At 44.6% G+C, this 13,146-nt stretch overlaps 1 protein-coding gene across 12 annotated transcripts in view; it reads left to right on the top strand.

Annotated features, from left to right (window-relative positions):
• ACD (ACD shelterin complex subunit and telomerase recruitment factor) overlaps positions 1-13,146 on the top strand; it is a 272,109-nt gene that overhangs the window by 28,522 nt on the left and 230,441 nt on the right. For all 12 annotated transcript variants that reach the window (XM_085607173.1, XM_085607161.1, XM_085607171.1 and 9 more), the window contains one exon: positions 4,893-5,036. In XM_085607173.1, the coding sequence (XP_085463299.1) occupies positions 4,929-5,036 (108 nt within the window). In that variant the 5' untranslated portion in view covers positions 4,893-4,928. The remainder of the gene's footprint in view (positions 1-4,892; positions 5,037-13,146) is intronic.

Here is a 13,146-nt window from a genome sequence, read left to right as displayed (position 1 = left end):
CCTACAGTATTACACAAGCAGGTTGTCAACGAGAGGGCCTGCTCCCTACGCAGGATCCAGCCCAGTAGGCATCCAGATTTGTCGCCTCCAGCGTGTAGCCGCTGGCAATAACGTGTAGGCGATAATGTGTAAGAGTGTATTTATCTAGTCTGCCCCAGACGTCACTAATGTGTTCACACAGATCGCGCTCAGGGGCATAATCGGTAGAGTGGACCCTGTCACCCGACTGGAGCCCCACCAATCCTTTGGCTTCCTCTGCAGCTGGCGTCGAACGCCACAAGTAAGTCCCATATCCACCCGCATCACTGCTTTCATCACTTCCCACTCTGTGGATATGCTGGTTGTCCCACCCCAGTTAAGGGTCATGTACTCTGACAGCTCCCGTGAGAGAGTCGTCCTTACCTTCTCATCCTCCAGTAAATCTGGGGGCATCCTCCACCTTCGGGAACCCCGAACGGGAGTATTCCATTGCACCACACAGCACACCAGCTCATGGTCCGACAGAAAGCGGGCTAGATGCGTCACCTCGGCCTCTGGAAAAACTGGAATCTCCACCACCAATACCCTGTCAATCCTACTATAGGTATTGTGTGTGGGAGAGAAGCAAGTGAAGAGCCTCTGGGCCGGGTGTCGGGCCCTCCAAATATCCTGCAGACCTAGTTCCATCATCCATGGCCTGCAGTTGATTTATCATGCGAGGGTTCATGGCTCTGGGAAGGTTTCTATCCAGAGCGTGGTCAATGACGCAATTAAAGTCTCCCAGCCATATCAATGGTACGTCTAACTATGCAGTGATTAGGTCCTGCATTGGTTGGAAGAAAGAAGGCTCGTCTGTGTTGGGGGCATAAGTATTCAGTATAGCTATATCTCGGCCATCTAGCTGTCCGTGCAACAGAACAAACCGGCCCCCCACGTTGGGCTCCTTGTACTGAAGAGTGTATTGAAGAGTGAACAGGGTACCCGGTGTCACCCAAATCAGCACCCCCAGAGCATCTGTAGAGTAGGAGGAGTGAAATACCTGACCCCACCATTTCTTGGCTACCCTGGGTCGTCCAGGTGGGTTTCTTGCAAGCAAGCAAATATGATGTTATGCCATTTTAGACAGCTGAGGACCCTATGTCGTTTGGTTCAGGTACCCAGGCCCCAAACATTCCAACTGAGGAATTTAACCCCTTGTGTCATCTGTGTGCGCTTTGCCATTCATCCTGCCTGCAGGTTCCCATCCGCCGCCCAACACAACCGATCTCCGTGCATTCACAACAATTACTTTAAACAACATACCAATGAACAGAAACTTCCCGCACTCCACCCACTGACAATGCAAGCACAACATCACCGTCAAGATTGCCCACCCCATGCTTGGACGTACAGAGCCGCCCCAAACATCCAACAGGGGCATGCTAACTAACACATGATGCTTCTCCAATAGGCCGCCCGCCATAGGCCAGACATAAGTAACTGCACTGCGTATCAATCAGCGTCCAATACTGAGCTCCCGATGCAGCCCCCCCACCCCACATACCCCCCGGGCGCAGAACGGGACACAGCCTACATACTAGCAAACCTGCTGAGTTACCATTCCTGGATTCAAACCCAGTGCACAACACATGCGTACAGATAATGCCCAGTTTAGACAGATACAGTTCAACCTGGCATGTGCATCAGGCGTCGTCAGGGTTGGGAGCCCCGTCCATTGGGGTCTCAGGGACAATGGCCGCAGTTGGGCTCCGATGCCACATCCGTTAACAGCACCTCAGGTGGCTACAGACCCGCAGCAGGAGCCAGCTGCAACAACCCGTCATCCACCACAGTTTTCCTGCTGTTGCCAGATGGGGCACCAGCCTGGGACAGCTCCAACTCATTCTGCTGTCAGGGGTCCTTTTGCTTGCGGGAGCCCCACCTGTTCTTCTGGACGCGCTGTTCTCGGGGAGGAAGCCTCTCTTCCTGAATCTCCAGCCATTCCCAGACCTCACCGGGAGACTCAAAGAAGTGAGCCTTGCCCTGCCACTGGACTTTCAGTTTGGCCGGATAAAGGAGCATGTATTGCAGGCTTTCTTCAGTGCCGGTTTCCCTGGGGGCCTTCTTTAAAGATTATAATATCCACTCACATTGGAGTATACTCTTAGGCCCCACCTCTGGGGACAGGGACCCTGAGGCCCAAAATGGCTTGGGGAGAGGTGCTCCACTAATGGGTTGAACGCTAAAGGCCGGGCGCAGTGTGGGGTTGCCGGGCACAGTGCACACACTCACAACTGCACACAGCCAAAGACCGTGTGCAGAGGGGGTGGGTGGCTGTTCTGTGCGTATGGTAACACAATATTACTTTAGGTTAAAATAAAAAACTAGAAATTCACTGAAACAACCATAGGTCAAAGTAACGTTCTAGTTAGTTGAGGATTTCAGTGACAACGTATCGTTTTAAATGAATGAAATTCAACCCCGGGTATAGGGCCCCTGGGGCTTATTAATGCTTGGGGAGGGGGGCTGTGATCCCCTTTCTAAGGAGTTTAGCCCTGGGGGATGAGTTCCATGTAGCCTATTAAGGTTTAGGCAGATGGGCTGTGTGCCCCACCTCCCCTAAACATATATGTTTAGGCCCCGAGGGATGGGGTCCCCAAGGCCACTATTAGCTCGAGGATGGGTGAAATGCTTCCCCTCCCCTTAATAAAAAATAAGGTTCTCCAGGGCCCGAAGTGGCTCAGGAAGTGGGGGCGTTGTAACCTTCGTCATTAGCTTATCGCCATAATCCACTTACTCTTGCTGTATTGAGCATACACTTTCCCGCAAGTCACAAACTGCAATAGAAGCAGTCTTTTTCAATGTAAGCATACAACGTCTGCCCAATTAAATGATATACTCAAGGTAATCAACATTAAGGTGGACCTACATCCCCCGTTCAGTATTACTTGTAAAACCTTTTTTTTTCTGTTGTTTACATAAGGTGTTGAAAAAGCTATGCATTCTAGCCAAACCCAGACATTTAAAGGTGCATTAAGATTGACTTGCTGTTCTGCTGTAATCTTATAGATGAAAATATATGTTCAGTAGTTGATTAAAATGCTTTGTGTCGCAGGCTAATGAAAAATATATTGAGGTCCTTATTATATGTCTTCAAAAAGTAGTGTAATTATAAACTATCAGTCGGTTGTATTCTCCCTAGGTGGAGTAGATAATCTAAGTTAATAAACCTGCAGGTCTGTCTGCATTTTAAGGAAAGCCTGAATTAAATGTGAAATTAAAAAGCTCCAGCAACCAGTAGCATTGCTGTCTCCTAGAATGTTTGTGAGTTGTTTTAAAGGTATGGCCAAAGATATCAAGATTCTGACAAAATTAGGCATTTTTGGTCAGTCTCCATAATTAATATTATGAACTGAGACCCTAGTGGGTCTCCTAAAAAATTATGATAGTGCCACCTGCTGGGATCTATAGTAGTGTATATAGATTGATCCGATCAGGCCAAAAAGGTATTTGTATATTTATGATCTAATCTACACTCTGCTATTCGGGGATGAAATTAACTTTATTTTATAACTGTGATTTATGTTGTAATTGATTTGTAATGTGATGTTACTGCAATAAAAGAAATACGTTGTACACAGCTACTCTTCAATTTTACACCATATTTTTATTATTGCTCCTTTATACAACAGTATCCCCTTCTAAACTTACTAAGAAATATTCACTTGACCACAAATCTTAAGACAAATATGACCAATAAGTGGTGTGCCTGCCTTATGAGATGTATTGCTATCGCAACCGAGCAGCTTACAAATTGATGAGCAGAATTACATAATGGAATGGTATGTAGAATGGGGCAGATACCCTAATTCCGAGTCAGTGAAAGTTCTAGTTTGAATTGGTTAAATAAGGAATGCTCGGATTGGAGAAGGGATTATCCAGTCTTATTTCCTCTTTAAGATTAAGGTAGCTGGTGTTGATTGTGTATTGTAAGTGGTCTTACAACTGAGATTGACATCTGTTAATTTCCCCGCTTTCATGACGCATAGATGAGCGTATGGTCACAACATGACATTCATAGTGAGAGGAAGATATATGTTGATTATAGAAAGTCTTTTGTAATATGACAGAGGCTAGAATGTTCTTTAGTATCTGTTATGAACCCCCATAGACAACACTGAGTTGGGTCTAGCTGTGAGTATTCCAATTAAGATTTTTTATTGTGCTTTTAAAAAAAAAATTGATATGTGGTTATCATCATGTTTGTGATTAGGCATAATGTAATAATGTTTGCATTATTTGTAACTTGCTTTTTAATTGTAATCTATTTTAAATAAAGTATGGCTAAACTTGGTATTAGGTTTTTATTCAAAAGCAATAACGTCTAGTAGGCTAGACCATAACCTTCCACGTGATGATATAGCTGTTGTTGATAGCTTGCATGATTGTCTCACAGAAGATTCACAGACCAGTGAGCATAGCTAGGGAACTATTTGAAATGTCAAATGTGATCATCTCCCGCCTTTGGCTTGTCTCATTTTCTACACTTCCTTAATCATGTGTTTTTTGCTTGAATCAAAGAAGTCAGTAAATTATAAGTACCCATCTCGATATTTCACTTATGTCGATGTTGTATTTAGTCTGGCCTTTTGCTTAACAGACTAGAACCGTCACACAGAGCCTTTTGAGTTAACCAGTTACATGCCAACAGTTTTTGTCTCCCTAAGCTGATAAATTATTACTGTGTGTCTTTTCAACACTCTTGCTTAACTAGATATGCTGTTCCCAATAGTTATATTTGTTGGTATTAAAGAGGCAGCTTGTTTATTGCATATTGTTGTACAGAAGATCTTTAAAAAAAATTTTGTCTCGGAGAATTATTTCAGGAAGCATATTCTTTTTCACACATTGTGTTTCTCGACTTGATATTTTAGGCTTTCTCTATTGAGAAGACACACAAAAGAGGAAGCATGCCCATGAACCGGGGCTGTATTGCACACCCATGGATTTTAAAGCTGGTGGAAAATTATGGCCAGTCGGAAGCTATGCCAGTTGCAGTCGCTGCAAAAGTGGTAAAAGTAAGTGTTAAGCTCAGGCCCGTAACCATGAGTGAAAGTTTAGCGGTGCCCAGGGCCGGACTGGGAACTGAAATCAGCCCTGGCAAAATTTGGCAGACCAGCCCCCGTCAAATTTGGCAGACCAGCCCCCAGCCAGCGCGTAGCGAGCGCAGCGAGCGAGGCCGACTGCTACTAGGGGGGTTTGGGGGGGTTCTCCCCCCAAGAAAATTTTGGAAAACAACCGACCAAAATGGTGAATTTTACAGCACATTTTTCATTACATATTCAATTGTATCAACTTTCAAACCACAGTAAATAGTAGATGATGACCTTCTAAGGTGGGAGTATCTAGCAAGTGACTCTACTCGGGCTCCCTCTATGCGAGCCTTCAGGGAGAAACCCTCTTCATTACTACCTCCACCTGACCCCTGACTGTGCAGCGCACTCCCTTACAGACTTGATTATTCACTTTTCTACCACCCCTCTACATTACACCTTATCTCACAGCTGACCTTGGGACCCAGCCCCATATCAGCCACCATTCAGTTCCACTTTCATTATTCCGAGTAAAAAACAAAAGTAAAATCACCTTCAAATTTGAAACATTGAATATAGCAGTAAATGTAATCAGCATGCATGTTAAAGTATGCTCTACAGTTGTCCTAATCACATGACTGTTAATTAAATAAACAAAAACAGAAAGGCCCTGACAGGGCCGGCTTTAGTGCTGGTACAAAAGTCTTTTTGACCTCTTTCTCTGTAGATAACTTACCAACCACCCTCCAACAGTGCTCTTCATCTCTCCGTAGCCACTCCCCCTCATGGCCTCCTCCTCAGACTCCCTAACTACCACCCTCCACCAGTGCCCCACCTCCTAAAATGGCCCTGAAACTGCTGCTGCATTATTTATCCAGCACTGAGATTATTTTTCCCCACGGAGCGAGGAGACAGTGAGAAGGAGCAGATGCAGCAGTACAGCTCACTAGTGAGTAAGTCATAGCTGCCAAGGTTTCGGATTGCTATGTGTGACATTTTCATAATTTCTGTGGAATTATGAGTGACTTTTCAACGACTATGAGTGACACTCTCTCGCGAGCAAAATCAAACAATGGAGACCAAGCAAACATATCAATATGAGAAACTACACTCATTTGAGCAACAAGAAACTTTAAGAAGATCTTGAAACTGCTGTAAACCACCAGAAATGAAAAGGCACTAACAATTGACAAATAGTCTGTCAAGCAGGCTGAGAGGCACCAGCGAAAATCTCAGCTGCTAATTATAACTACATTACTCAGTCAGTGTGCTACAGGGTTAGTCAGGCTGTAATAATATTTTAGACCTTTAGTGCTAATAAATAATAATGTATGGACTGCACTCACTGTGTCAGCCGAGTGGAGGTCTGGGGCACTAGCGCGTCCTGAGAGCAATGTACAGGCAGAGCAGTTACGCTGTAATTAAATATAATGTACTGTTGGTTCGAAAGTTGGACATCACCTGACCAGAATTAAACGAAAAGCAGGATGTGTCTGACTCCTACGTATAGTTCAATCACATAAAACAATAGTAAATAACATGGATCATGCTCAGAGCTGAGCGGCGCTGCTCTGTGCAGCCTGAGAGAGCAATGAGCAGAGTGGAGCTGTAACATGGTGTCAGTCAGGCAGTAAGTGACACTCTAAATTGAATATATAACAGATGCAGCCAGGTCCTGTATTAGTTATATTTACCACGCGCCAGGCTGTGAACCTACGTGTTACAGTCAGTGGAGGCTGGAGCAAACACAGATGCAGGGCTCGGCTGAACCGCCCGGCCCAGGCCCAAAACTAAAATAATGGTGTTGCCGCCTATTTGAGATACCGGCATTTGTAACAGATGGAACACGCACGCTGGCTACTTAAATGCACAGCTCCTTGGTGTGAGGCACCTTGCAGGAGTCACAATCAATGAATCCACGCATCACTGAGTCTGACCAGAGAGCCTCTGTCCACTTGGGACCGACTAAGAACACTGAGAAGCACCAGCGCGGATCTCAGTTGCTGCCTTTTAACCAATATTTAACTAACATTTGCGCGGCACCAGCCGAGAGCACAGCTGAGAGTTACAGAATCAGGCTGACTGTAAAAGGAAGCATTTACAACAATACAATCAGAATTCACACACAACTGTTAGCGCAGCCGGACTGCTTACATGACTTCAGCATCGCGATGGGAAGCATTAGAATCTGTAGGAACTACTGATATTTCATGAAGAAAAAACACACAGAAGTTGTAAATGTTGATTATCTTAACCTCTGCAGAAGCGGGCTGTGCCTACCAACCCTTCAAATTTCAGATCACCTAAAATCGTTCAGCAGGGCCATCTGTTTAAAAGGTAAATGCTTACTGTAAAAAACAAAATAAATAATGACTTGACTATTGTTGCACAACAGCAGCATAAACGTTGCACCGTTTCACTCTATGCCCGTGCTATATTGAAAAACGAGCTGTATGCACAGTCTGATGTCAGCCCAGGATATGACTCAAGATTGTTTACAGTGAGGCAGGTAATATGTAGATGCCTATCGTGATGCTAAATATATCGACTTTGAAACAAAAGCAAGATTAGTTGGAACTGCCAGGATTTGAGACTGGGACCTACGGGTTAAACACAGATCTCTGCTGCGAGCACCTAACCTGCTGTGCTACCTCGCTAGCTTCCAGGACTGCTCATCCAACAGAGAGCCAAGGCTCATATCAGCATCCAACCAATCCCAGCAATGGAGCTATAAAACAGAACCCAAAGCAAACAGAGATCAGGCCTGTGCTTATAGATGAACATGTTTCTATCACTATAAATTTCCTCAAGAAAGGGTAGCTAAAGCCTGGACATTTGCAGTACCCAGGCAGTGTATCAATTCTAAACCAGGTTTTTATAATGTGGGCGGCAAGAAATTCAACCACCCAATAGTAAAGCATTAGATTTTGAATTTTTAACTGTATTTTCACCTCTGTGAGTATTGCTTTTATGCACTTCTCTTGCCTATTTCTGATGTATATAATAGTGGTTCATAATAACAAGCCCATTAGTATGTGCAGAGAAAATCAAGATTTAATTTATTACAAGCAGTAGACAGCTGTAACAGAGAGAACATTAAAAAAACTATTCAATAAAGGTAATTCAACATAAATGAAAATTATTTCAAAAAGGAATTCTGGCTACACCCTTGTAATGTGTGCACTTAAATTGTTGCACTAGAGGACGCCGTAGAGCCGGTGAAGATAATGGGGTTAGAAGAACTTCATTGGCGACGATGCATAAGCACTCAATTTAATTGAATAAATCGTCGCCCTGGGTATGTTTCCCAACAGACCAACAAGCATCTGCCTGCAGGACCCAACCGACTCCTGCGGAGTTAGAAATTTACTAAACAGAGCTGTGACAGCCAGTCTGAGCGCAGATCATTTCCACAACTATGAAACTGGTGTTATTCTCACAGAGGCAGCAGCCCCAAAACTTATAACAAAGACCTAATCTAGGGGACAGCAGGATCTGGCTTAGGCGAAATACTTGCCTTTTATCTGTCAAGCACACGTAAACACGGGTTAGTGTTGGATTAAGGGTTTCTGTGTTTTTCTGATGGCAGTAGTTCAAATTGTAGCTGGCATTTTAAGACACAGTAATCTCCTGTGTGTTAGTAAATTTAGTACCTGTTTCATTAACATAACATTTATGATTTTGACAAAATGGAGCGTTATTTCCTGTGAGTGTTAACGATGAATCTAACATAGAGGGCAGCAATCACTTTCTTCAAAAGCTTGTTAAAACATTGTTTTTTAAGTGCTTAAGAAGGATGATTCCATGTCACTGGAATTCCATTTAACCCTGGATTATCATTTTACACACTGGTGCCGCTACAAGTCCTGCAGCACGCACCAGAGGCAGTCAGATCCAGGCCTGCCAAGTATCACGCATCAGACGTGACAATAACACATTTCAGTGTGGTGTTCCGCATCACCGCACTGAAATGCATTGTCACGCATTTTAATGCACTGTCTCACTCTGCTGTAGCCTGTACCAGCGCTGAAACTGGCTATGCAACCAGGCTGCTAGCGCGTGCGCCGGCTCTGCTCCACGCAGACTTGCCCGCCCCGGCGCTGCCGCCAGCAGGCTCAGGAAACAGTTAAGGATCTCGTGCACTGTTGCCTGCTACAATGTATCCTGCTGGGCTGCATTAAAATTCCCGCCCGCGGCACGGCTGTCACAGTCATTACTCACTACTAGGCCTGACGTCACCCCCGGCGAGGCAGTCGTGTGCCCAATACCGCATAGCTGCCAAGGTTTCAAATTGCTATGTGTGACATTTTCATAATTTCAGTGTAATTATACAAGTGACATTTCAATGACTATGAGTGACACTTTCTCGCGAGCAAAATGAAGCAATGAAGACGGGGGAAACATAAATATCTGAAATTACACCCATTTGAGCAACAAGAAACTCCAAGAAAATCTGAAAACTGCAGCAAAGCACTAGAAATCATTGCCAGCCTATGGCCCCCTACCTGCCAGCAATCAATCAGGAGAACATCAGGACTCCAGGGCCTCTCTCTGTCCATGTGACGTGGGACACCCAGCCCAACAGGAAGGATGTGTGAGGCTCCAACATGAACAAGACAAGCTACACAGGGATCCAGGTATCTCAGCTGCCTGTCACAGAATCAGTGAGCTGACTCACGCGCAGACAGGCTGAGCACCATTATCCTCACAGGCTGAGGCCGGCACAATAATCTCCCATACAACATAGCCAAAACTGTTGGAAACCTGTTAAAATTACCCCCATGTAGTTTTGAGAAATAAACGGCAAACTTAAGGTGGCCAGAATGTAAACACACACTCTTGTCACAGCCTGGGCCTTTACAAGCAGCCATGCCTGCAGCCATGTCAATGCAGAACTCCTGAGTGAGTTTAACACGTCATGACCGGACTGGCACCCCACTGGCTGCAGGCAGTTGCAGTTCACGGGCCTGCCATATGGAGAGTAAATGAACATATAATGTGCCCTGGCAATGAAAAAACGGCTGAAATGCAAACTGGTGACGCTTCAGCAGGCAAGGAAGCCTGTTTGTTATCATAGTAACAAAGTACAGTGGCTTAGTCAAATCCTATTTTTCATATTCAAATGTTAGCGCCCATTTGTAAGAATTATTCTGTGCACGGTGACTCCAGACAAGCTGTCTTAGCTTGTTTTCTATGGCCAGATATGGGTGTTGTGCGCAGAGAATCTACTTGCCAGGCAGAACAGCTGTCTCTGTCTCAGTCTTACAGTACTGGTCCTTTACACGCACAAGACCGAAGCGTTAGAAAGGGGCCTTCACAAGAAGAGATTGCACTACACGGACTCCGTCTCTGTCACTTGAAAAAACGGCAGAAATGCAATCCCGCGATGCTTTATCAGGCAAGGAAGCCTGCTTGTTATCATAGTACAGCGTAACGTGCAAAATGGGTGAAATCAGGAGCACAGTCCCTCGGTACACTCTAGTTTAATGCAATAGTTTTTTTATGAGCTGCAGGTGGTGAGACGTGTAAAATAAACTGCCTCCTTTCTTAAGTCACTGAAACAACTGCATTTAGTTTCACATTTATGTCCCACTTAATTCCAACAAAGGACGTTTTAAACAGATCTGCATACAAACACATGGCAATTGTTTTTCAGGAATATGTATTTCTAGATATTTACCAACGCGTTTTAGAGCATCAAAGTGAGGGATTCCGGAATATCGGTAGTATGGCTTATTCAAACCTTATTTTCATATTCTCATTTTAGCATGGTTTTATACCGATGTTTTGTGGAGACAGTCCACTTGCCAGGCGGGACAGCTTACTATCCCAGTCTTACAGTACTGGTCTTTTACAGGCGCGAGACTGAAGTGTTTTGGGGCTTCACAAGACATGATCAGGTCCGATATATCACTCCACCAAATCTGTGACTTTGACTTACCAACTGTTGCCGCGCAACTCAATCACTCCCTCCCTCCCTCGGCAATTGAATCGGTGGGGCCGGCGGTCATATTTACTGCAGCTGAGACATGCTGTACATCTGCTCCTCGTGATTCCCAACCCACTGGACAGGCACGTTCGTGTGCCCCAGTCTACCGAAGCAGGCTGCCTGCCTCTGCAGGCTCGGCTCCTTATCAGACACAGGGCCTGCACTGGACGGCTAACTGCTCAGTTCGTAAAGTGGCGCACTGTTAGTTGCATTCACGTGAGTCATGTGACTCCACCACGTCACGTGAATGCCGTGCCGGCTGGCCCGCAGCAGCAGGTCTAATAATGAATGCTCATTGCTGCAGCCTGCGCAGCAATGAGCAGTGATTACTGTACTGAGTCTGAGTGCAGTACAAAAAATCGGCCCCCCCGCCTCACCCAGCAACAAAACCGGCCCCCGGCCCAAAAACCGGCCCCCACCCCTGGCAGCCTACCGGGGGATTGCCCGGTGCCCGGCAGTGCCAGTCCGGGCCTGGCGGTGCCCGGAACCTGGTAATGACAACCATATAATTGGGATTTTGGTGAGGGTGGAGTAGATTCTCCTGAGGAATTTTGTTAAAATGTAACAGTATTGTCAGGTTTTAAAGGGTGCAAAATATTAATTGGGCAACATGTTACAATATTTTAACACATCATGCTTGGAACATTAGACAAAAAAGATAGAATATCACAGACGGTTCTACATATGAATTTCTGGAAAGTTTGTGGGAGATCATAGGTTTTAAAACACTTTAGTCGAGTACAACTGGTGAATGATGGAAGGAATTAAAGAATCCCAAGCATGTAGTGGACTGGTTGGGCTTGGGTGAATATCTTCTGTGCAGAAACAAAGGGGAGAGGGGATTGAGAGGGCTTCCAGTGTCTGGCATCTGGATCTCAGAACCTCACACCACATTGTGTCCAGGAGTGTATATATATACATTTTTAACAAGGGCTTTTATATCTTGTATATGTCCCTGTTTCGGCGTGTGTGTTTTAGACATCTGCTCACCTCAGCCTGTCCACTGTACAATCGTGTCTTCAGGCATGTACGTTGCATGTTTGCACTCACCTATTCAGCCATTCATCATTCTCTCGCACATCCATTCATTATCCATGTAGTCAGTCACTCATTCATCCACCCAGCTGTTGAAACATTCTCACATTCATCAATTGACCACTTCACACAACAAATACAATCTTTCCAATTAATTAAAACCTTTTCGCTAATAAAAATAGTAATTTGTATTGGCTTTGCCAGTGCTTGTTTTTCAAAGGCTATCAAATTTTAAAGTAAACGACTTCTCTTTTACAAGGCAGCCATTCCAGTATCTGTATTGTCACTTGTCCTTGTGGGCTGAGGCCGTACTGATGAAAGATATTCTTTCTGTGAACTCTGGACTTGTTACCCCAAGGTAGCGGTACCACCACTATATGCACTCAATCCTTTACTTAACTTTTGTTTATATGTCAGTGGGTCACATCCGCCTTACACATTGTTGCAGTTTGTGGACCAATGCAATGCACACATATGAATACCTCCTTATCAAAGTGTACTTATTGCAAGGAGTCAGGAAATGATGGGGAATGTTCACTGCTGACTTGGACTTGAGAAGAATTACACAAAGGAGGAAGTCTTGGGAGGAGTGCTTCTTGGATATATCAAGGCTAAAAGTGCTGGGAATGTCACCTACAGGGTCAGGGACGTGGACGGGAAATAATATTATTATTAGATGAACATTGTAGGCAAATATATTTTTTTCCAAACTTCCAAGTTTTTTGATAGGTACATCTTACAGACAGGGTAGATTAATTTCCAAAAGAAAACAATACATTCAAACAACAGTTATGGGCAATTTAACATATACAGTGGAAATACTTTATATGTGACCTATAATACCCTACTCTTTAATCTGGCTGTTCTTTGATTGATGCAGAGGCTAGCCTTCATTTCAAGTAACCAAAAGTGACGCTTTCATTGTTAACATCTGGGTTAGAGTTTGTTGAACTTGAATAAGAGGTTGGTCTACATGTGCCTTATCTGTGCAGTAACATAGACATCCAGCCTGGACTTGCAACTAGTCGGATATGCCTTTTTATGAACATATGAAACGGTGCCCAAATCTTT

This window comes from Triturus cristatus, chromosome 5_2 (assembly GCF_964204655.1).
Source record: "Triturus cristatus chromosome 5_2, aTriCri1.1, whole genome shotgun sequence".
NCBI lineage: Eukaryota > Metazoa > Chordata > Amphibia > Caudata > Salamandridae > Triturus > Triturus cristatus.
This window is presented reverse-complemented; position numbering and strand designations above follow the sequence as displayed.